This window comes from Pecten maximus, chromosome 2 (assembly GCF_902652985.1).
Source record: "Pecten maximus chromosome 2, xPecMax1.1, whole genome shotgun sequence".
Taxonomy (NCBI): Eukaryota; Metazoa; Mollusca; class Bivalvia; order Pectinida; family Pectinidae; genus Pecten; species Pecten maximus.
Genome location: NC_047016.1, coordinates 8,406,860 through 8,430,191, shown reverse-complemented (window position 1 = coordinate 8,430,191; position 23,332 = coordinate 8,406,860). Strand labels below are relative to the sequence as shown.

General features: G+C 34.7%; 1 protein-coding gene across 1 annotated transcript; it reads right to left on the bottom strand.

Moving 5' to 3' along the window:
* Positions 1–1,133: 1,133 nt before the first annotated feature.
* LOC117316261 (motor neuron and pancreas homeobox protein 1-like) lies at positions 1,134–20,364 on the bottom strand. Its single transcript, XM_033870803.1, has 3 exons — positions 19,418–20,364; positions 5,302–5,462; positions 1,134–1,993 (listed from the first exon to the last, which is right to left on the bottom strand). The coding sequence occupies exons 1-3, from the start codon at positions 19,962–19,964 to the stop codon at positions 1,634–1,636; spliced, it is 1,068 nt and encodes a 355-aa protein (XP_033726694.1). The 5' UTR covers positions 19,965–20,364; the 3' UTR covers positions 1,134–1,633.
* Between the last annotated feature and the right edge of the window lie 2,968 nt (positions 20,365–23,332).

Sequence of the window (23,332 nt, the reverse complement as noted above, 5' to 3'; positions counted from 1 at the left end):
TGTCCTCACATCTCTCCTGAGTAGTGAGGTTCTGACAAGGTGTTGTCTGTAAGTTAGGGTCAGAGAAACGCTTGTCCCCTCATCTCTCCTGAGTAGTGAGGTTCTGACAAGGTGTTGTCTGTAAGTTAGGGTCAGAGAAACGCTTGTCCTCTCATCTCTCCGGAGTAGTGAGGTTCTGACAAGGTGTTGTCTATAAGTTAGGGTCAGAGAAACGCTTGTCCTCACATCTCTCCTGAGTAGTGAGGTTCTGACAAGGTGTTGTCTGTAAGTTAGGGTCAGAGAAACGCTTGTCCTCTCATCTCTCCGGAGTAGTGAGGTTCTGACAAGGTGTTGTCTGTAAGTTAGGGTCAGAGAAACGCTTGTCCTCACATCTCTCCTGAGTAGTGAGGTTCTGACAAGGTGTTGTCTATAAGTTAGGGTCAGAGAAACGCTTGTCCTCTCATCTCTCCTGAGTAGTGAGGTTCTGACAAGGTGTTGTCTGTAAGTTAGGGTCAGAGAAACGCTTGTCCTCTCATCTCTCCTGAGTAGTGAGGTTCTGACAAGGTGTTGTCTGTAAGTTAGGGTCAGAGAAACGCTTGTCCTCTCATCTCTCCTGAGTAGTGAGGTTCTGACAAGGTGTTGTCTATAAGTTAGGGTCAGAGAAACGCTTGTCCTCTCATCTCTCCTGAGTAGTGAGGTTCTGACAAGGTGTTGTCTGTAAGTTAGGGTCAGAGAAACGCTTGTCCTCACATCTCTCCGGAGTAGTGAGGTTCTGACAAGGTGTTGTCTGTAAGTTAGGGTCAGAGAAACGCTTGTCCTCTCGTCTCTCCTGAGTAGTGAGGTTCTGACAAGGTGTTGTCTATAAGTTAGGGTCAGAGAAACGCTTGTCCTCACATCTCTCCTGAGTAGTGAGGTTCTGACAAGGTGTTGTCTGTAAGTTAGGGTCAGAGAAACGCTTGTCCTCACATCTCTCCTGAGTAGTGAGGTTCTGACAAGGTGTTGTCTATAAGTTAGGGTCAGAGAAACGCTTGTCCTCTCATCTCTCCGGAGTAGTGAGGTTCTGACAAGGTGTTGTCTATAAGTTAGGGTCAGAGAAACGCTTGTCCTCACATCTCTCCGGAGTAGTTAGGGTCCCATTAAAAACACGCACTATCTTCTGGTTACATTTTATTTATATCGTCAGCATCAATAAACAAAGACAGTATAGTCATTATATAATCGTTATCATCAAAGTTAATGTCAGTGACAGCTAACCCAGCCATACATTTCTATGTATTTATCAATAAATAGGTTGATTGCAGTTGGACTTGGAAAGGATAATAGCGGATAATAGTTCCGCTTTGCAGTTGCACGTGACTCATCGTGCAAATGAGCTTACAATAAAATAGCACTATTCTTTAACCATGTAACCACATGTTCCCTTGATATTGCAAGGCAGAAATATCTATATGTCTCGGTTACCCCATTAAAGAGGAATATCCGTCCCCTTCCGAATGCTGCCCTTTATACGTCTTTAGAACCACCAGTTGGGTTACTAAATTGTTGTCATTTGAAACAAAATCCTTTCAACAAAAATTTGACATTTCAAATCTTCATGGTCCAAGTGCAGTGCGTACCGACCCAGCTGCCGTTGGTGATCCTCGCGGTAATAAATCTACATACCAGCTTGTATTAATCCAAACTGTTTCAACTTAAAATTTGAATCTTGTAAACTACCTCCACGAATGTCAGTTTGGGCATGAGCAGGGTGTGGAATGGGGATGTCATTAATATCCCCATCGTGTGATTCACAATCCAGGTCATCGTCATCATCGTCGTCAATTTCTACATCCTCAGATTCTGGGTCGTTGTCAAATGTATCCAGTTTATCGTCAGATTGTGGCTTTTCCCCCTTCTGTGTGAGGTAATGGCTATTCCCTTTATCTCCCTCCGATACTCTCTTCTGGGATGGTTCTGATGAAGGTTTCTTGCTCCGCTTCCATTTCATCCTTCGGTTTTGAAACCATATCTTCACCTACAATAAAGCACATCGGAAGATTAAAATAGAGAAACAATAAAAAGCAGAGTTTCAATGACCTACTGTTGAGTTAACGAGAAATTAGTTGAAAACCATTAGTAACATGTGCGTGTTAAACTGTGTAATGTAACAAATGAGTACCGAAAATATCAACCAATGATCATCCGGCATTCTGTAGTTATGTAATGTAGTGAGCGTGGAAATAAGTACAGATAATAGCAGATCGGGCCCGAGTAGGGAAGAAGAGTTATCAGTCCACTAGACACCAACCGAGAAAAGGGGGTTATTTCCAAATAAAGTGTGAAATTTGCCCGGCAACTTAGCGTTTTTGGAATATATATGTGTGTCTGAAGTTGTGAGTCACCAACTCTTAAATCTGATAAGTTTCGCGATTTGACAAGGTGTGAATCCGATACAGTGGTCCAATGATAGAACGACAATGGGGACATACGAATTAATCAGAAATTACGATCCCACTGTACATTAGAAAGTACATATAGCTCGTTCATTATGACTATAATGACGGTGTGAAAAGCGACAAAATGAAAACCGATCACCCAACCGCCATTAGTTGTCTAATGGTCAACACAGCCATATCACCATCCCGCGGAAACTACCTTTCTTATTTCTCCGTGGGTGAAATTTTCTTCCATTAATCAAGACAGTTGCCCGGGCAACCATAGATAAGTCCGTCTATGAGACAGCTGGATATGTGTTGATAATATACAGGTGTTGTTTGAGGTATTAAGAAGTGTATCCTTGTTTTCAGGTAAGGTGTAAATTTTAACCCCGTATGCTAATCCCTTCTTAAATGGACCTTGGTGAATTTACAAAAATCGTGGACTCCCGTACGATAAGTTACCTTGCACTCTGGAATTAACGCTCCAATATTAATCGCTTGGGCGTTTAGACACGACCACGTTCAATTGCAGTTTTTGTGTTTTCATTTGATAAAGAGTCAACACGAGGGAAATATGCAAGATAAAGAATTGTAAGAAAAGGAAGATTAGCCACGTTTTCCTACCTGTTTCGGCTATTTTATCATAACTTAAAGGTGATTAAGAAGTGAACATTTGCTAATGAGCGAAATTCCATGCCTAACTCTGACATATTAAGGCTATAGAACGGCAAACAAATAGGTTTTAGATGACGTGAAGAGAAACGGGAGAGTAAAAAGGCTGGGTGTTCGATCCTATGTTGTTGATGTGGATTCGAAATAGAGTATCATTGTATCATACTTCCTGCCGGAATATCTTCAACAAAACACTATACTCTCTCTCAATACGTTTATCTTTAAATGTGCTGTTGCGATTTCATTTATTTATAAAATAAAGGTGTCAAGGAAGTTGTTTGTGAAATGTGCGTGAATCTTTGTATAACAAATGTTAATGTATCATCTCTTCTGCAAATGCTATTAAATTTTCAGAAATAATGAACACAAAAAATGTCAAAAAGTTCAGAAATTTATGCAGATTTAAAAAAAAATTATGTTTCAGAAAGTCTCATGACCTGTCCTCCTTTTTCTCTGTACATCTAATTTTGTGAGAGAAATGAAAGAATTGAAAGTTTGAGTATGTCAGACACGGGTAGTCTTCTCGAGATTTAAGGTAAGGATTGACTTCATCAGATGTGAAATAAAATGTACATGTATGTATATCTTCATTAGCACACATACTTTATTAACTAAATATGTATAGTTTTTGTAGGTAAGTACTATTAGTTATAATTCACCTCTAACCGTATTTATTCGGTATGACGTAAAGACACATTATCTTTATAGATCAATCGATTTCTTCCCAAAACTTCAATATTTCGGAAAAATACATTAAATAAATATCTCAAATGAAAAAATATTGTCATAGCATCAAATGTGATATTAGTAAATAATGCTAAGTTTAGAAAAAAAATCTAAAACGAAATCTAAAATAAAACCAATTCTGATGTTTCGAAAGAAAGGCAAGAATAAAAAAAATTCTCAAAATAAAACCTTCTGACATTAGTGAGGAATTGTAAAATTACACATCAAAATCTCAAATCAAACCAGTTAATTCTGATCTTATTAAAGAATCGTAAGGTTTGAAAAGGAAATCACAAATGAAAAAAGCAATCCTGATATTAGCAAAAAGTTGTATAGTTAGAAAAAAAATCTTAAATAAAACCAATTTTGATGTTAGTCAAGAATTGTAAGGCGAGAAAAGAAAATCTAAAACAAAACAAATTCTGATGCTACTGAAGAATTGTAACGTGAGAAAATAAAATCTAAAGCAAAACCAATTCTGATGTTTGTGAAGAATTGTAAGGTGAGAAAATAAAATCCTAAACAAAACCAATTCTGATGTTTGTGAAGAATTGTAAGGTGAGAAAATAAAATCCTAAACAAAACCAATTCTGATGTTTGTGAAGAATTGTAAGGTGAGAAAATAAAATCTTAAACAAAACCAATTCTGATTTAAGCGAAGAATTGTAACGTGAGAAAATATAAACCCAAAACAAAACCAATTCGGAGGATAATAATTCAAATACAAACAGCATACAAACCAGCGGATAACACTCAAATATGTATTTAGCAATGCTTTCGATATATACAGCTGTGTTCTCCTTCGATCACGCGTTTGTGATGACAGCTACGAAATTCAAAATGGGACCACATGAAAGTTAATTTATTTATAAAGGGATGCGTATTAACCACATAATTTGATAAATTTAGCGATTTTGAATATTGGATATTAAAAAAAAACAAAAGCGTCTACATATTCTGAAGGATTCACTAAGCATAAGAGAGTATGCGTATATAAGCAGAATTCGTGTTTTCCAGCTAGGATGGCAAGTGATTTCTGAAGCTTTTGAGGTATTGCATTATGTGTCTATTTCATGTGTGATTTCATACATATGTCATTATCTGAACTATCAAAGAAGATGACTCTGACCTATATAGTTACCACAACAACAAAAATTGTAGGTCCATTTGTGATCTGGACGAATTTTGGAAGAAGTATTAGTTAAAGGATCAGCGGAAATGTCTCGATCAATAAAAGAAAGATGGCATATTTGGTCGCCATAAGAACAGCATTTGGACAGGACTACAAGAGTATTCATATAACGTTTTGTCAAGTTTGAACATCGCAACTGAGATGAAGCAGACAACTTGGGGGATTTGTAGAATACCACTTTTTGGACCTAAATATCCTCTGCGCTAAGTCTAAATTTCATCAAGTGATTATTTTGTTAATTTTGCCTATTTACTTCATAGTATGACAAATGTCTGACTCTAACACACCCATTGGTTGTGGTAAGGATCCACCTACCTGAGTCTCGGTGAGCATTAAGGATGTCGCTACCTCGAACCGCTTAGGTCGTGAAAGGTATTTGTTCATCTTAAACTGACGTTCAAGCTCCAATAATTGTTGACTGGTGAAGGCTGTCCGAGGCCGTCTTGTCTTCCCAAGTAGGCTTGACTGTTGCTGGGCTGTAAATATATAATGTACATATAAACATTAGGAATATAAAACGGAAAGAAAAAAAAGGTGCATTGATCTTTTGATAAGTAAGAAGACCTTATATAAATGTAATCAATGACATTTCTGTCGATCTGTTTTAGTTTCCTCAGTCCCCTCCTACGTAGAAGTGCTTTAGGCACTCGGCATCACTAACTACTTCTTATGTACTTAAACAACATTCACGAGTCCTAGAAGGACGAAACAGCGGTGTTGCAGATTGATTCATTTTTGACTCTGCTGCATGTGTGTAACTCTAAACATGGATTGAAAGGTGCTAATATCATTTGTGTTTTGTAAATCCTGGAAAGGAACGCAGAACAATTAGGAATATATATTAGATTTTACAAGTTCGATCATTCCGAACGGAACCAAACAGACGAGAAAGTTGTTTAACTAAATTATGTTGCAATGTTTTAGTTGAGTAAGAGGATATTGGTACAGTGTGAATGATCAAATGTAGATGTCAATGAAGTGTCGTGTCGCTTAATAAAGAAACAAACCACGATCACACTGTCCTTCATTATACTTGTGATTATAAATAGACTAGTCATGTTACTAGTACCTAAATGGTGGTTTGAAAGATACTGTACTCCATATTGTACTACATATTGTGCTCCATATTGTACTTCATACTGTACTCCATATTGTACTCCATATTGTACTCCATACTGTACTCCATACTGTACTCCATCCTCTACTCCATATTGTACTCCATACTGTACTCCATACTGTACTCCATATTGTACTCCATACTGTACTCCATACTGTACTCCATTCTCTACTCCATACTCTACTCCATTCTCTACTCCATGTGTGTGTAGGGGGTGTACTATTTTGAGGTTTATTACACTTATAAATGTGATAATCGAAATTCAATAACATTTATACACTATGTATTATATCAAATGTTTGTAATAGAATATATATGCTAATTATTGATGTCAAAATATATATTATAATTATTATGTTTAAAATGTAATTAACTTTATATAGTTATAAGAAATACTACATATATAGCATTACAACTAAAGTAACAGTTTCATAGTTTGTATCAGAGAATACTTTTAGTATATGTAATTAGTAAGAAATTACATATAAGAAATTATTTATATTTTCTTTTCTAATTGTCTAAATGATGGCAACAATGAAAAACGAAATCAATTCTGTGAAAGATGTGGCGGTATTAATTACCCATAAAAGCACTTCAGTGTTTTCTCTAATGGTGATTTTGGGCATTCTGCTTTATTTGCCGTTCCGGAAATCTAATTATATTTGTCAACACTCCACTAATTAGCTCTCGAAATGTAACTGAGAAGATCAAATAAAGCCATGCTCGGTTAGAGAAGAATTGTAAGAGTAGTCATGGCTTCCGTTACCCAGACGGTGAAAACGTAGTCATGTGGAAAATAAGAAATCACATCAATTCTATTAATGTATTGGCTGCGGTGGGGAGAACAGATTCTGATGAATAACGCAGGGGCACATCAAGTCGTCCTCAATCGACGATCGAGGGCCACGACAGGAAAAGTTTAAAGTATCATTGGTTTTTTGTTGTTTATTTATTTCTATTTGTATCATCTTTTTTCACTGACACTTTGATTTTTTATTTTGATTGGTTTTATTGTATGTTTCATTGAATCTATATATCATACTACTTATTTTTTTTTTTTTTTTTTAATTCGTCAGTCCAACTTCCTTTCGGATACCTCTGTAACGAGTTCCCTTACATATGAGGACAGTATAATGGCACTCCTCATCCTATTGTTTCTTTTGAATTAATAGAATTATCTTTCTTCGGACAGATTTCTCTCCAGTGATTAAATTCGTTTTCCTCGTTATCATGATAATTAATTTCTGAACCATTTCGTTCCGCTTCATTTCAAATTAAATTGTAATCATTTAACAAAGCAACGATGACAAGCGTGCTGTACTCGAGTAGTAACAATTAACTGTAAAGAGGTTGAACCGAACCTCAGAAATATGTCGACACATTTCAAATCGTATACACACTCCGTGTGAATGTAGAATGTGGAATATAGGGAGAACGTATCAGCAAAATCATAGATATAAAAAGTCAGATCTTAGAGAAAATGTTTATATATATATATATATATGTTCGTGTCTTTAATTATTTTCCAATCAGATTTCATCACATTTTTAGAATTCAGTATTTTTCTTTTTAACGCGTACTGTTCCTGAATCATAAGCGGAATGATTGTGCGACAAGACAGCCCGCAAGTTTATCTTTCATATATCAATATTATAACCAGTTCTATGATAACGAAAAAAATAATTACTGCTTTCAAATGTCTTAATTTGTAAAATTCATTCATTATTAATTTCCGAAAATGAACTGAAGTAAGCAACAGCAGAATGAAAAACCAATCTGAATCCTCACACCATCAACTCTGAAATATCACACCATCAACTCTGAAATATCACACCATCAACTCTGAAATCTCACACCATCAACTCTGAAATCTCACACCATCAACTCTGAAATATCACACCATCAACCCTGAAACCTCCCACCAACAACTCTGAAACTTCCCACCAACAACTTACCAGTTCTTCAATGTTAACAATTTTGATAAGAATGAAATGCTTAATATTTGGTCAATAGACAAAAGATAAAGATAATCGCAGGAAATATATACTAAAGTAAAACAATATGAACACCGGTATAAGCATAAAGTACGTGGTTTTAATGTTATTAAAAAATATAAAATGGTGTGAGTTATTCAAGTCTTGTCTAATACGTTAAACCAATATAAACCTAGAAAGTGCCGTTTTTGTTGCTAAAAATACAAATATTTTGAAAATTTCTTAGTTTTCAATTCTCTCGTGCATACGAAAAATAAAAGGTATACAGGAGCTGACATAAAGACTCGAACACTTTAAGTATTTACACACAGAGAAACACGTCATAGGAAATATACTACAAAAATCTTAAACATTAAATTATAAGACAAAGCAATTTTGTTTCTAAAATTCCTGAAGATTTCGTTTAAAGAGCCAGAGGTAAGATAAACACTATTAAAACAGAATGCTTTACCCTTCAAGCGATCAATTTAGAATTGCAATATGTAATTCTTGTAGACAAATCCCCTTGTGTCTTTTACAACGAGTTGAATACAAATGTGCAGCTTTCCAGTCGGGAATTATTTGATTAAGAACCGAATCTTGCCTGTTCAGTCTGGCAGGCTTTTGGAACATTAAATCCACGGGTGTCCGAAGTGGGACTTGTTAAACTTAAATGAATTTTACCTTAAGCTTTGTGATTACTTTTGTGATATTAGATTTAAGTCTACTATCTTTTCTATTTAGGCGATAAATGTTGCTGTCTGTGGGCTAGGGTTCGTGACAATCGCTGTGGCTGTGCATGATTGATTACACACACTGAGTGATGTCAGCCTCTAGTACACCACTACAATACTGTTTGTCGTTGTGCTTTTTAATCTTCGGTTTTAATTTGCCGGATCAAGTGGATTTAATTCTGGAGGAAATAAGTTGATTAGTTAATTTGCCCTATCGTTAGTAACTTAAGGAACCATTCTGGAGAGCTTTCCTCGCCTTCCCTTTGTGTTCCGACCACAGACGCTATTGAGAAGCCAATTCAGTCCTTACACTAGAAGAGCCCGTCTCCTTTTCAGCCTTTCTCATGCAGATTTGATTAATCTGGCGAGCTTGCCCTATGGTGGCAAAACCAAATACAAATTGTCACTAATGTTAGGCTAAATCGACTGTCTCGGAGGCTAATAGCTGGCGAATTGAAAATTGAATTAGCAAATTGCGCTCCTTGCGCCCGTTACAGCGCCGTTTTAATCATGTCGTGATAAGCCAGTGCTGTTGACATTTACAAATGAAATACAATCTACCAGATGCCGCCAATACACTCTGTACATTCGTAATGAAATTTTACTACCAAATTTCCCCGTCATTTCTTCGCCTCTTTCCAGGCTAATGAATTACGGTTGGTCTCCAGTGCATTTCCGAGAAATAGCGATACACAGACTAACCATAGGACACACTAGAAACGATTTCTGTCGTTTAGGGCCAAGGCGTGACGAGGGAGAAGATGAAATGACCAATTCTTCACTAGATGATGGTCAATTTGCGTCGCTGAATCCTGTCATTGTTAAGGGTAACTAGTCGTGTAATTTTAGAATAACATTCCTACAGAAAGATGTATGAATATCGTATTGGTAGGAAAGTCACTATAAGGCATCAATGTCAGGAAGAGAGATTAAGGTTCTCTGACGTGCTTTCAGAGCAATACCCAACGAATTTTACACGTATGTATATAATGTCGGAAATTAATTTCGTTAATTAATAGTCAATATGAAAGTTCACAATGTCCGTTTTTAAAGTTACTCAATATATAACCTATCAATTTATCTTCTTTGATATTATTCTAAATAATTTAATATTAATTATAATGTATAATCATATATTTGTACGGCTGTGTCTCATGCCCTGACCGGTATTCAGTACACAAGGCGTGGCGTACACAGCCTGGCCACAGGTACAATGTATGTGACACGAAAACAAAATGGCGGCGCTGTGATAGTTGTGAATTAAACACAAGGCACGATCTAGAGTACATGTCCATGTGTTATCTTCGTTAATTTCGACAGAAATGAAGTAATAATGAATAATCAATTGTAATAGTCGTTCGTATGATGTAATAATCTTCCGAATTCGTCCACGGACTTGTGCAGACCGTCAGCCCGTCGTGTCGAGCGAGGGACCGTTATCGGTAGTAGTTGCCGCTATCGGTCATCTTTAATGATGTACAACTTTAGATAAAATTTATCAATCATTAGAAGATCACGACGTTCTCTTTGCTCACTACACATATATTACATCATAGACTTAAGATTTGGTTGGGAATTAAAGATAGGCACATATGAGATTAGGCCACTCAAACCACGGGGGAATGTCAATGTCTTAGTATGTACATACCAATAAATGTACATATATGTGCTAATTAATGTATATTATATATAAAACATAGAACTAAAAATGACGAAGTAACACATTTTTAACACCAGGAAGGTTCCAGGACACCAAATAGTCTTGCAAGAAAAAAATCAAAGCTTTTACCACTGTGTCTAGTCGACATCCGTAAAAAGGGTGTTTTGATCAGAAACATGTTATATATGTTTCTGGTTTGATGTCGCAGTGAAGAATAGTCTGCAACTCTAACTACATCTCTTTTATAGATGTATATAGATAAAATTAATATATTCATTTAAATGATATGTCCAAACACAAGGTTAATTTAGACAAACGTAGGCACATATTTAAAGGCAAATTGTTTTGCCGATTCTGTTATTTTATTTGCGTGATAATTATTACTTATCCTCAGTTACATATAAATGATTGTAGCTGTTAAGAGGACGAAATACAAAACCAAATATATTTCGACCATATGCAGATACCTCATTTTTAACAGTTATGGCCACTTTTTTGTACTGGCATCAAGAACTGACTAATATCGCAGACGGAGACGTCCTTTTTCTTTAACTGGTATCGGAACTGACTAATACCGCCGGCGGAGACGTCCATTTTTTGTACTGGTATAGGAACTGACTTATGTACTGGTATCGAAACTGACTTATACCGCAGACGGAGACGTCCATTTTTGTTTATAATTTGTTGCTATGATGTCTGGAAAGGAAGTCGACGGTAACTTGCAATGACTAAACCTCATCAGCATCTGTTACTCGAGCTCGTCATAAATAAACGATTTAAAGTGTTTAGATAAGCTATTCACAAAACAAATGGCTTTAACACATTTCCTATATTGGCCAAATACTTTCTTGAAGTCTTATTTTCCACACGTTAAAACAATTTTCATATTTTTCACTGATAATTCCAGTTCAATTGTCAAAGCAGATAACTATATAAACGGTAGTTGTTTACACAGTCAGACCGTCGTTACCGGTGTACCTGACATTGCCGGGCCCTTTGATGTGCCCAGGTGCTAAGGCTGTCACTTTATAACTACATATTAAGGGAGATTTGGGGTTGTAAATTGACGTGTTTTGTTGACAAATCTGCCCCAAATCGTGCTCTAGATGCTGAAATACCAGCGTGCGTTAATAAATGTCACATTGTATATGATACCGCTGTTTCTAACACTAACCTAAACCATATGGTTGTAATCATGTGATCGGCTAGCTTTAAACTTCATATCTGATATTTTAAAGTCCTTTCCGTTCGGAACGTGCACTTCACTGACATCTAACGGTATATGTCAGCACATCATAATTACAAATCAATTGAGATTTTGGCATAAGGTATTTTGGACAGAGTGTGGCCACAGAGGGACACTTGAGATGGTCCAATTAAAATGACAAGTTGACCAATAAGAGCTCGCCATGACAGATGGGAGGGTCCTAGCGCAATCGAGTCTTATAGAATGATTAAACTACGGTAGAACTATCAATGACCGCGAAACAGCTACTTCGGGGATTAACCCGTTAATATCAGTCGTTATCAATCATCCTTAAATAAGTTCGTCTACAAGCGGCGTGAACTTGACAGCGCTCTACACACCAAGGGATTAAGGCTAACATAAAGTGAACAGCGTCGACTGTTTACGTTTTAATTAATTTCAATTAATGCATCTAAACTTTGGTTAATCTCACAAGACATTACTAAGAATGGTTATCGAACACATACTTATTTTATATATGCTAAGTAAAATTAAGCTGTGTGCGTCGGTGCTCACACGGGTATGGGAATTATCTAATCGGTGTAGCACTGGTTCATGGTAGGGACGTATATGCCTATACGCTTTAGGTTAGTGATAATAAACCCATACTTCCTACATATATCGTATCTTCATTGTGATAATCAACTATCATCAGTGATCATTTTATCGACGCTTATTTTATTAACTTATGCAAGGTCACCAGCCTTATTGGAGGCAGCTTCTGCCGGTCCTAGGTAAGACAAACAGAGAACAAAAACGACCGAAAACCTAACGCACTGCACGAGACTAGAACTTAAACAATGTCGCAGTCCAGGACAGTTGTTTTATATGTAGAAAACGCCGTTTGTCCTGCTTACTTCCGAAAAATCATTTAGTTTTTATTCCAACAAATTACCTTACTATGGAATACCGAGGGCACTATTGTTATTTTTTCAATACACCAAAAGAAATGTCTCGAAAGAAAATGATGCACCTGAATTACAGGGAAAAAGGCCATACCCATTAACGTATTTGACAAAACAGCAAATAATATTCCAAACGTCCTGAAACAGTTCATAAATGTGTACAATGATCCGGAATGGATGTACAAATTGACCTAAAGCAACTTCGATCTTGTCCGACACTTCTTGTAATTATTTTCATGATTTGTTTAAGAACACCTATCGAATTATTGCTCTATCACTAAAACATGCTTGTTTTGTTTTCCGTACCTCAGAGCGTTGCCATGATATGTTGTCGATACCGTTATCTGTATAGCCGAGGACTAAGCCTCGTTCTCACTTCTATCATACAGACCGGGATTATACAGCTTTAACGCTGCCTTTCGTCTACCAATCACTCAAAAATGTCCATTAGAATGTTATCAAAACCTGTATCAGCCAGATGGATTCATATCCAAAGAAAAGGTGCAAATCCAGAATGGTCGCCTTTGTGTTTCAGATCTATCCCGCGGTACAAAGCAGGCATGCGCCTTTGAAATGGTGCGCCATTTTCTAGTTCGTTTGGGTGGTCAGGATTATGAGTACATAATTGGTTTATGAGGAACTTAATGATACGGTATATCGAGGAATTAGCGGGGAATTAAATAGATTACCACAGAGTGTTCACGAGGCTTCTAACATATAAAAGACCAACAGAGGGCGTTAACTGTTAAAGGGACATACAGACAAACAGAGGGCATGAAGGGGTAAAGGGGCATACAGACAAACAGAGGGCATGAAGGGGTAAAGGGGCATACAGACAAACAGAGGGCATGAAGGGGTAAAGGGGCATACAGACAAACAGAGGGCATGAAGGGGTAAAGGGGCATACAGACAAATAGAGGGCGTGAAGGGGTTAAGGGGCATACAGACAAACAGAGGACATGAAGGGGTAAAGGGGCATACAGACAAATAGAGGGAGTGAAGGGGTTAAGGGGCATACAGACAAATAGAGAGTGTGAAGGGGTTAAGGGACATACAGACCAATAGAGGGCGTCAAGGGGTAATAATTTTGACACTTAATGACAAAATATGACTAGATATGGCTAGTGTCTTTTAAATATAAATAAAGCTGTAATATTTACATATAATTATTTAACTTATATCATCTAGCCACAATTAATTTGACACGTTCTTATGAAGAAAAAAAATCAATAAAATAAATAATAAGAACCTGGATATGATGTGAGAGCTGATGCCTCCTATAATCCATACTGTAGGCTAATTTTTCATGTAAGGCTCATCTCTGTAAACCTATATATCTTTTACCGTTTTCTAATCATACTTATTACTATGACAAAGAAACATATAAAATAACTTAAAAATAATTGGGAGTAAATAAAACATGGACGATAATTTAAGAAAAAATAAAATAAAAAGTGATGTCACTTAGAAGCTAAATTATCAACTAACTCGTTGTGATATCTATCAAAACTTATGCAGATGTAACACCAGTAATCGTTATGTATCTCTATATAATTATGTAGATGTAACACCAGTAATCGTTATGTATCTCTATATAATTATGTAGATGTAACACCAGTAATCGTTGTGTATCTCTATATAATTATGTAGATGTAACACCAGTAATCGTTATGTATCTCTATATAATTATGTAGATGTACCACCAGTAATCGTTATGTATCTCTATATAATTATGTAGATGTAACACCAGTAATCGTTGTGTATCTCTATATAATTATGTTGATGTAACACTAGTAATCGTTATGTATCTCTATATAATTATGTAGATGTAACACCAGTAATCGTTATGAATCTCTATATAATTATGTAGATGTAACACCAGTAATCGTTATGTATCGTTATGTATCTCTATATAATTATGTAGATGTAACAATCTATATATAATTATGTAGATGTAACAACAGTAATCGTTATGAATCTCTATATAATTATGTAGATGTAACACCAGTAATCGTTATTTATCTCTATTGTTATGTAGATGTAACACCAGTAATCGTTATGTATCTCTATATAATTATGTAGATGTAACACCAGTAATCGTTATGTATCTCTATATAATTATGTAGATGTAACACCAGTAATCGTTATGTATCTATATATAATTATGTAGATGTAACACCAGTAATCGTTATGTATCTCTATATAATTATGTAGATGTAACACCAGTAATCGTTATGTATCTATATATAATTATGTAGATGTAACACCAGTAATCGTTATTTATCTCTATTGTTATGTAGATGTAACACCAGTAATCGTTATGTATCTATATATAATTATGTAGATGTAACACCAGTAATCGTTACGTATCTCTATATAATTATGTAGATGTAACACCAGTAATCGTTATGTATCTCTATATAATTATGTAGATGTACCACCAGTAATCGTTATGTATCTATATATAATTATGTCGATGTAACACCAGTAATCGTTATGTATCTCTATATAATTATGTAGATGTATCAATTTCTATATAATTATGTCGATGTAACACCAGTAATCGTTATGTATCTCTATATAATTATGTAGATGTATCAATTTCTATATAATTATGTAGATGTAACAACAGTAATCATTATGTACATCCTACCATGCCTCTTGTAAGATACATTCTCCTATAACTGGTTATGTATTATTGAAGTGTTTGTATTATTGGAAAGCTATATCCAAATGTATACGGAAAAGGCGATGACATCAGCTGAAATAGCCTGTGCCAAATCCTTCTTTTAATATTTTGCAATAAAATATATTTTAAACTAAGGGTTAAACTATTTTTCCCATCCAATTACAGTTTTTGTATCAATTGTTCATTACATTGTACAAACGAAATGTATTTGTATATTGACTGAAATGAAGTATATGTATCGAGTAATCTGTGTACAAAGATAGAAACATATTTTCTTCCCTACAAGCAACTCGTACTTCGTCTCATACGAACCTATTAAGTGCAAGAATTACCAAAACAAGTTATCTAACTTAAACGCTGAGCTATAAGTATTCGTGAACATTTCCATCTAAACAGAATACGTTCCTTGTCTATATCTTTGTCTGTATTTTTCAGAATACCACCTAGATATGACCAACTCTGATTATTATAGGGAATTACCAAATTGTTATTTTTTTCAATAGATAAGTGATTGTTTTTGTTGGTTAAGAGAGCCAAATTAAGTTACTTTATCAATATATTGTTGTTTAATTATGACGATATCAAATTAAAGTGTAAACCACAAGATATCTTCAGCTTTTGAGATACACCTACAGTTACCGAAATAATTAAAGATTTAAATTTTTGGATGAGCACATTTTCGAGGTCGAACTGTTAGCAGTGTACAAGTTTCGTCACAATAAGAAATCAATTTTAATGTCTGTATATTGAGTTAAATTATATTTACGATCATGGCTTGGCGAAAATTTTCGCAAAAAGATTTATTTTATTTTAATGCAGAAATTATAATATTCCTTTAGAGCTTTTCTATATATGGCATTGACAGTTTGGTAAAGCGTTGTATGTTAAAAGAAAAATAGATTTGATACAACAACATAGTTCTTTCATTGGAAAATAAACAAACATAATTAGCTTAATCTTTATATTCAAACATATATTTCATGATGCTAGTTGTTTAATTCATTTTTTTGAAATGCGCCGTCGACAGCTAAATTTTAGAATGTTCTGCATTAATCTCATGATATAGATACTAAATATAATCATATCACTGACGCCTGAGACGTGAATCACAATTATTGGGGTCATTATATACTATTTAAAAACAAAAACAAACAAAAAAACACGATATTGTGTTGGAAGGTCGTCTTGCATGGTTAAGTGCGTCGGTTACGTTGTTCATATGGCCATGCACATTAACAGTTTATCAGATGTGGTCCAATGTTAGATTCAGTGTGTTTGGCGTAGTACATGGACACAGAGTTTATTGTCCATCAAACATAGAAAAATGTATACCTGTGCGATTTTTTTAAAAATAGTAAGAGCATTTTTTCACAATAAAGCACCTCTCTGACAGGAATTCCAGCCCATATATTCTTGATATGATAGTGTAGAGTTTTTCTAGTATACTTCGATTTTTATTTGAGAATCAAATGTTCGTGTTGAATGCTGAAGAAATAACGTACCAGTATAATCCTAAAACCCGGAGACACGTGAATACAGTAACATGTTATGACTTTTATGAAACAATGATGACATTTAGGTACCACGTGTTGAATACCCGACAATGGAGACATGGGTATACTGTTAGAAGGGCGAGCAATTTACGTTTCCATAGAGATCTACCGGAGGACACTTAGTCTCTCGGACATTTTATGTGAAATGTGTCGATATTTATTCTGCGACATATATAAATGTTCATTTTCTAGTCCTCCTGGTATCCATACAAATACTATTTTAATATTTTATTTGAAAACTACTGAAATTAGGACACGATAAATCAGGTTTCTCTCTCATTTCTCAGGCTAATATAGATATTTGTTATCTATATTAGCCTGTGAAATTAGAATTATTTCAAGGGGAATTCCAATGTAAATTCATTCACATGCATGCTTTCCATTAAACGTTTTCAATTGTGCATTTCAAAAGTTTGATTTATGGAGTACGATGCAGACAGTGCTATCTGAGCAATAGTGTGTGAACACTTTAACGCTGTACTACCACCCCGGTAATATTTACAATAAAATCGCGATAAAAGCATTCAACAACATGAAGAAATGATCGTTTCAAGGAGAATATAGCTTTAGTAATTTATAATATTCATATATTCATGTATTCATATACACTATATACTTTTGATAACTTCTTCGTTTAGAATTTACCTTTCAGAATGATAATTCATCTGGTATACATGTAGTTTGTTGTCTTTGTTTCAATATATTCTCTTCTTTTATAATTTATAGATCGAATCATTAATTCTTTTTTTATGATTTATATATCAAATAATAAATTCTTTGTTTTTATAATTAATGCATCAAATTAAAAAAATCTGTTTTCTATAATCTATTCGTCAAGCCGCACTTTTTTTATTTTTAAAATATATACATCCAATCAAAAAAATCGTTTTTTACAATTTATATATCAAATAATAAATTATCTGCTTTTATATTGTATACAGTCAAGTCATACGATTGGATGGAATAACGTACCACAACACCCAAAATTTATAATACAATTCCACAACTATTTAATTAACCAAGGTTTAACTTATTCTCCTAATTTACAAATAACGTTATAATTATAAATTACATTCAACCACGGGTAAGTGTATCGTTTATACCACATAAAAGTCTCTGTTGATATTCGCAAAAATAGTTTCTGGTATAGGAATACTGACGTTAAATTATCTTTATAATTAGTTCGTCGGTAACGAAGGTACACTGACGTTAAATTATCTTTATAATTAGTTCGTCGGTAACGAAGGTACACTGACGTTAAATTATCTTTATAATTAGTTGTCGGTAACGTAGGGACACTGACGTTAAATTATCTTTATAATTAGTTGTCGTTACCGTAGGAATACGGACGTTAAATTATCTTTATAATTAGTTCGTCGGTAACGTAGGGACACTGACGTTAAATTATCTTTATAATTAGTTCGTCGATAACGTAGGGACACTGACGTTAAATTATCTCTATAATTAGTTCGTCGGTAACGTAGGAATACTGACGTTAAATTATCTTTATAATTAGTTCGTCGGTAACGTAGGGACACTGACGTTAAATTATCTTTATAATTAGTTCGTCGGTAACGTAGGAATACTGACGTTAAATTATCTTTATAATTAGTTCGTCGGTAACGGACACGGTTTTAAAACAAAGATGGAGGTAGAGGAATTAAGAGAAGACTTAACTATTGAAATCATTATGACAAGGTTTATCTATCTCTCTATCAATTCCTATTCCTGTATGTGTGTACGCATGGAGTAAATATGAATATGAATAAGTTTTGTTAGTTATAAGCAAAAAGATGGAGACATTCATATCATTAAATAATTCTCATGTACAAAAATGCTTCTGAAAAATAACTTTCTACGACAACAAAAGTAATAATTAGAAAAACTAAAACAATTTTACAAACGTGAAAAAAATGTCACCTACAATGTCACGATTAATTGTTATATATTCACTTCATTGTATCAAGGTTTGTGAGAGTTTTTCTCTTTGTGATAAAACTTTGTCTCATACCATCTGTTGTAAAGACAATAAACACGAGAATAATTATATGTTCAGGGATATTCAAACATTGGTCCTCCTTTAATGTGAAATATATTTTAGCTATCTAGGTCCACATACTGAGATACGGTTTTTGTTTGTTTTTGTCTTTGTTTGTCAGTATATTATAGATTTTTTATTGTTTAGATTCGATTATATGTGTTTTCTTTTTTCTTTTTTATATAATGATTTTTTTTTATGATAATTAAATTTAGAACACTGTCCACAGATGTGAAATAAGTCTTGCTCAAAGTGATTAAAAATTGTGATAATCTATATTTCAAACTAAATCATATCAAAGAACTTTTTTGCGATTTTTTTACGGTTACAACTACGATATTCTATCTACATAGAAAAAGATAAACTGTTTATACAATCAAATATTATTCAATTTAACCTGTAATTTTTTGTCCGTATTTTTTTATCGAATCATTTAAAGGCACTAAGAGCACAACAGATTTTTTCCGACAGTTATCAGCTTTTCTACCCTTTTCCCTAACCACTAACGTCACTCACCCGTGTAGTCCATCATACGGGGCATTAACATGCCGCCACGTGCGAACCACTCATTTAGATATGGCTGGATGTTTTGCGCGTGCTGTGAAAGTTTATACGCGTGGTCCGCTGGACTGTGGAAAGCACTTCCGGAAAACATGGGCATACCACTTCCGCCCCCGCTATGTCCACCCGTGTGTCCGTTAAACGCCCCATACATTTGTTGAGCATGAAGGAGACCCTGAATTGCAACCGAATGTTGATGCATCAGGGCTGGATGTTGTGTATTCAAAAGTCCAGGCCTAGGAATAAACGTGCCGGATGTAAATCCTCCAGATCCAGAAGGGGACAGGCTAGAGTCAGGACTGTTACTTCGGTGGCTGGAGCCGGAAGACGAGGGTCGTGGAGACCCCTGTGGTGCTATAGGCGACACTACTGGTGATTTCGAATGAAAACGATGATCCGAATCTGATGTTTTCTTCGGTGTTGAAACTGACGAGGATTTCGACAATAAAGCGTCGATGCTGAACGATTTGCAAGAATTCTCCATCTTCGTTGTGAAATGCATCAGAACGTTTTTGTCACGCAAAACTCCTTGTTTTTCTTTTTAAAGTTAATAGAAAGGTTCACACGGATTACTACGTTATAAGCTCAATGTGTTGTCCAAACGAAAACTTCATTTCAATTATTCAAGAATATGAAATAACTGCTGTGAAAACTACATCAAAATACCATCACTAAAAGTACTGATGTTTGTTTATCCCACCACGAGGTTGATTTTGTTTTTCCAGACCAATAATGTCACAGTTCGAAAGAAACTTCCTTCTCACTTCATATCTCGGATCATTTACTACACAAATCCTTCAGTGTCCAGAAAAGTCAAAATATTTGTGTCAAACGTCACACTATGTCACAATTTACCAGTCCAAACACCTCGACAACATTCGATAACGGGAGCACTCTCAAAGATTATATCTCCCGTTATGGCATTAGCATAAAGGGGCGGAGCTATCGAGTCTTATGTAAATAACGGAACCACAGCACGCTGTCGATATCTTTCCCATGCTTCTGATTGGCAGATTAGTAAATAGTTCTATCTCGGTGTTTGGTAGTAGGCTACCGAATTTAGTCAGATTTTCTTTGTCGAATCGTGTTGCAAGTGTCTACATGGTAATGTAATTTTTAGCACTTAGTATATGAATAAAGATAAATGTTTAAAACTCAAATTAATTTGTATTTACATCTACAGGTAATTTAGACTCATTGTTATTATATTAAGTTGATGCCACCAGTTTTTCACGTTTAAAATCTAAGGAAATTACCTCTTATATAACGGAGACAAAACTCATTATTAAACATGTCCAGTTTTTCTGCATTGATTTGTGTGTATATAAGATTCTGTTTTAACCTTCATGGAGTCTTTTTTAAATACTTTTATCCTTCAAGTGAATAAATCTAAATTCTTTAATCCATTCAACACTCGATGCTCGTACTGTATGTAATCTAGATGATACCGAAGATGTATTTCATTTTATTCTCAAATACCCATGCTACTCTGATGTACGTGAGAACTTTTTGAAAACAGTTACTATTCAGAAAAGCCAAACATAGTTAAATTGATGCAATTATTTAACAAACAAAATACAAAAGAATAAAAAAAAAAGGGGCCAAAAAGCTGCTGATATGAGAAGGACTTTATCAAATTAACTGTGTTCTCCGAATGTATTGGTTCTTTAATGTAATTAATTTATCTATTTATATATTTGATATCGTCAATGTTATAAGAATGTGTATATTATCATATGTGTGAAACTGATGAGTAGGAAGACTTGACCACTTTTTTAAATAAAAAGGAACACATTTTTGGATAACCATAAGCAATGTTCCAGGCCGCCAAATAACAATACGCAAAGTTCCTGTAAATAGCAATAAATAATGTTCCTGTAATTAACTACTAGAAATGTTCCTGTTAATAACAATTAGTAATATTCATGTAAAATTCTTCAATTCAAGTTGGCTATTGTGATGCATAACACAAGCTTATGGTCCCATCTAAGACTTAATCAAACTAAAGTTGGGTCCTTCTGCTCAAACTTTTTCAGGGTAGCTATTTTGAATTGACCGCAGTAAAAATTCTATGAAATCTTCAATGTTCACCTATTGATTATAATTACCTGAACGTTTGAAGAAAAACTCAACCTGCCTCACCAACTTTATATCAACATTAACTATGAATAGCCTATCGGGCTACATATCTATTTTGGAACTTCATAATATAACAGCCAACCGTGGCTCCCAAATATGTTATCCTTGGCTCAACTTTGTAAACACAGGGACAAGTTTCAAAAATATATTTTGTAATTGGTTGGTTGTTGTTTATAAGCAATGTTCGTGTTATTAACGATCAACAATGTTCCTGTAAATAGCAATAAAAAATGTTTCTGTATATAACAATAGGAAATGTTCATGTAAATAACAATAGGAAATGTTCATGTAAATAACAATAGGAAATGTTCATGTAAATAACAATTAACAATGTTCCTGTAAATAACAATAAACAATGCTCCTAGGAGTAAATAACAATAAGTAATGTTCCTGTAATAGCAATGCACAATGTTCCTCTAAATAACGATCAGCAATGTTCATGTGAACAACGATAGGCAAGGCTCCTATAAATAACAATGAGCAATGTTCTTATAGATAACAATATATGACGTCGTCATTAAACAGGACGTCATCATAAATTATTAAAGACGCCGTTACGATGCCGTCATTTTAGTATATTGCCGATACGCGTTATTACACAAATGATAAACACAATAAATAAATAGACGACTTTCCAGTTTAAGCCGTTAAATACTATTATTTATATATTATATTTGATCAATATATAAGCAATGATTGTTACAATAACAATTCACGGACATCCCTCTGGTGGTATCACTTATCTTATTATGTCTGATCAGTAAAATGCCGCGAATTCAAATTTCAAAATTGGCTTCGTTTGTTAAAACGTTCGAGACATTTTTTATAAGAATTCTTTAAAAATTGTATATGACCTATACTACGTCATAAAATGGTAATGAGTTGATGTTACACATCGGTTCATAGACACAATTCGTCTTAGACCCTTACGACGTCTGTTACAACCCATATTCGGAAGAGAAATGCTCAACGCGGTTTTTTTTTTTTTTTTTTTTTTGTGGGTTGGGGGGAGGGGGGGGGGCGGGGGGCAAAAATTGGTGTAGCTCAATGCGATTTGAAAAGTATATCCTTTTTTAAATTTTGTTAAACAGAATCATCTGATAAGTAAACTCAATATGAAATGATATTTCTTGAGGTCTTTCACAATAATACCGGTCTTCTAATACATATTGTTCTGCCATATTATCAAAATTCCAGCTCAAAGCAATTACAAAAATAGATATGATCCAATTGTGCAGAAAACTTCAGTAAGATCATGACATCGTCATATCACATTGACCTTCAGAATCTGATTTGTTTAAATGATTATCATTTTGTTCAAAGAATGTTTAACCAAAGTCGAATTGAATACAATAAACGTGATTTAAGATTGTCCTCAAGAATCGTGTTCTTGTATCTTGTATGCATGGAGGCATGAAAAAAGTGACTAAAATTCGATTTTATTTCGTATGAATTGGTGAAGCTTGTACTAGGCAGAGTCTCTCTTGAATGAAACGTGTTTGTGCTGGCACAGGAAACCAAGGCATTGTCATAATGTATAGGGACCAGGAAACCAAGGCATTGTCATAATGTATCGGGACCAGGAAACCAAGGCATTGTCATAATGTATCGGGACCAGGAAACCAAGGCATTGTCATAATGTATCGGGACCAGGAAACCAAGGCATTGTCATAATGTATCGGGACCAGGAAACCAAGGCATTGTCATAATGTATCGGGACCAGGAAACCAA

Bases quoted from the DNA above. Each gene is read 5' to 3' on its own strand.
- LOC117316261 (XM_033870803.1), bottom strand. From the start codon at position 19,964: ATGCATTTCACAACGAAGATGGAGAATTCTTGCAAATCGTTCAGCATC. The intron at 5,463-19,417 runs GTGAGTGACGTT...ATATATTTACAG, and splicing joins CCGTATGATGGACTACACGG to CCCAGCAACAGTCAAGCCTA. The intron at 1,994-5,301 runs GTAGGTGGATCC...GCTTTATTGTAG, and splicing joins TAATGCTCACCGAGACTCAG to GTGAAGATATGGTTTCAAAA.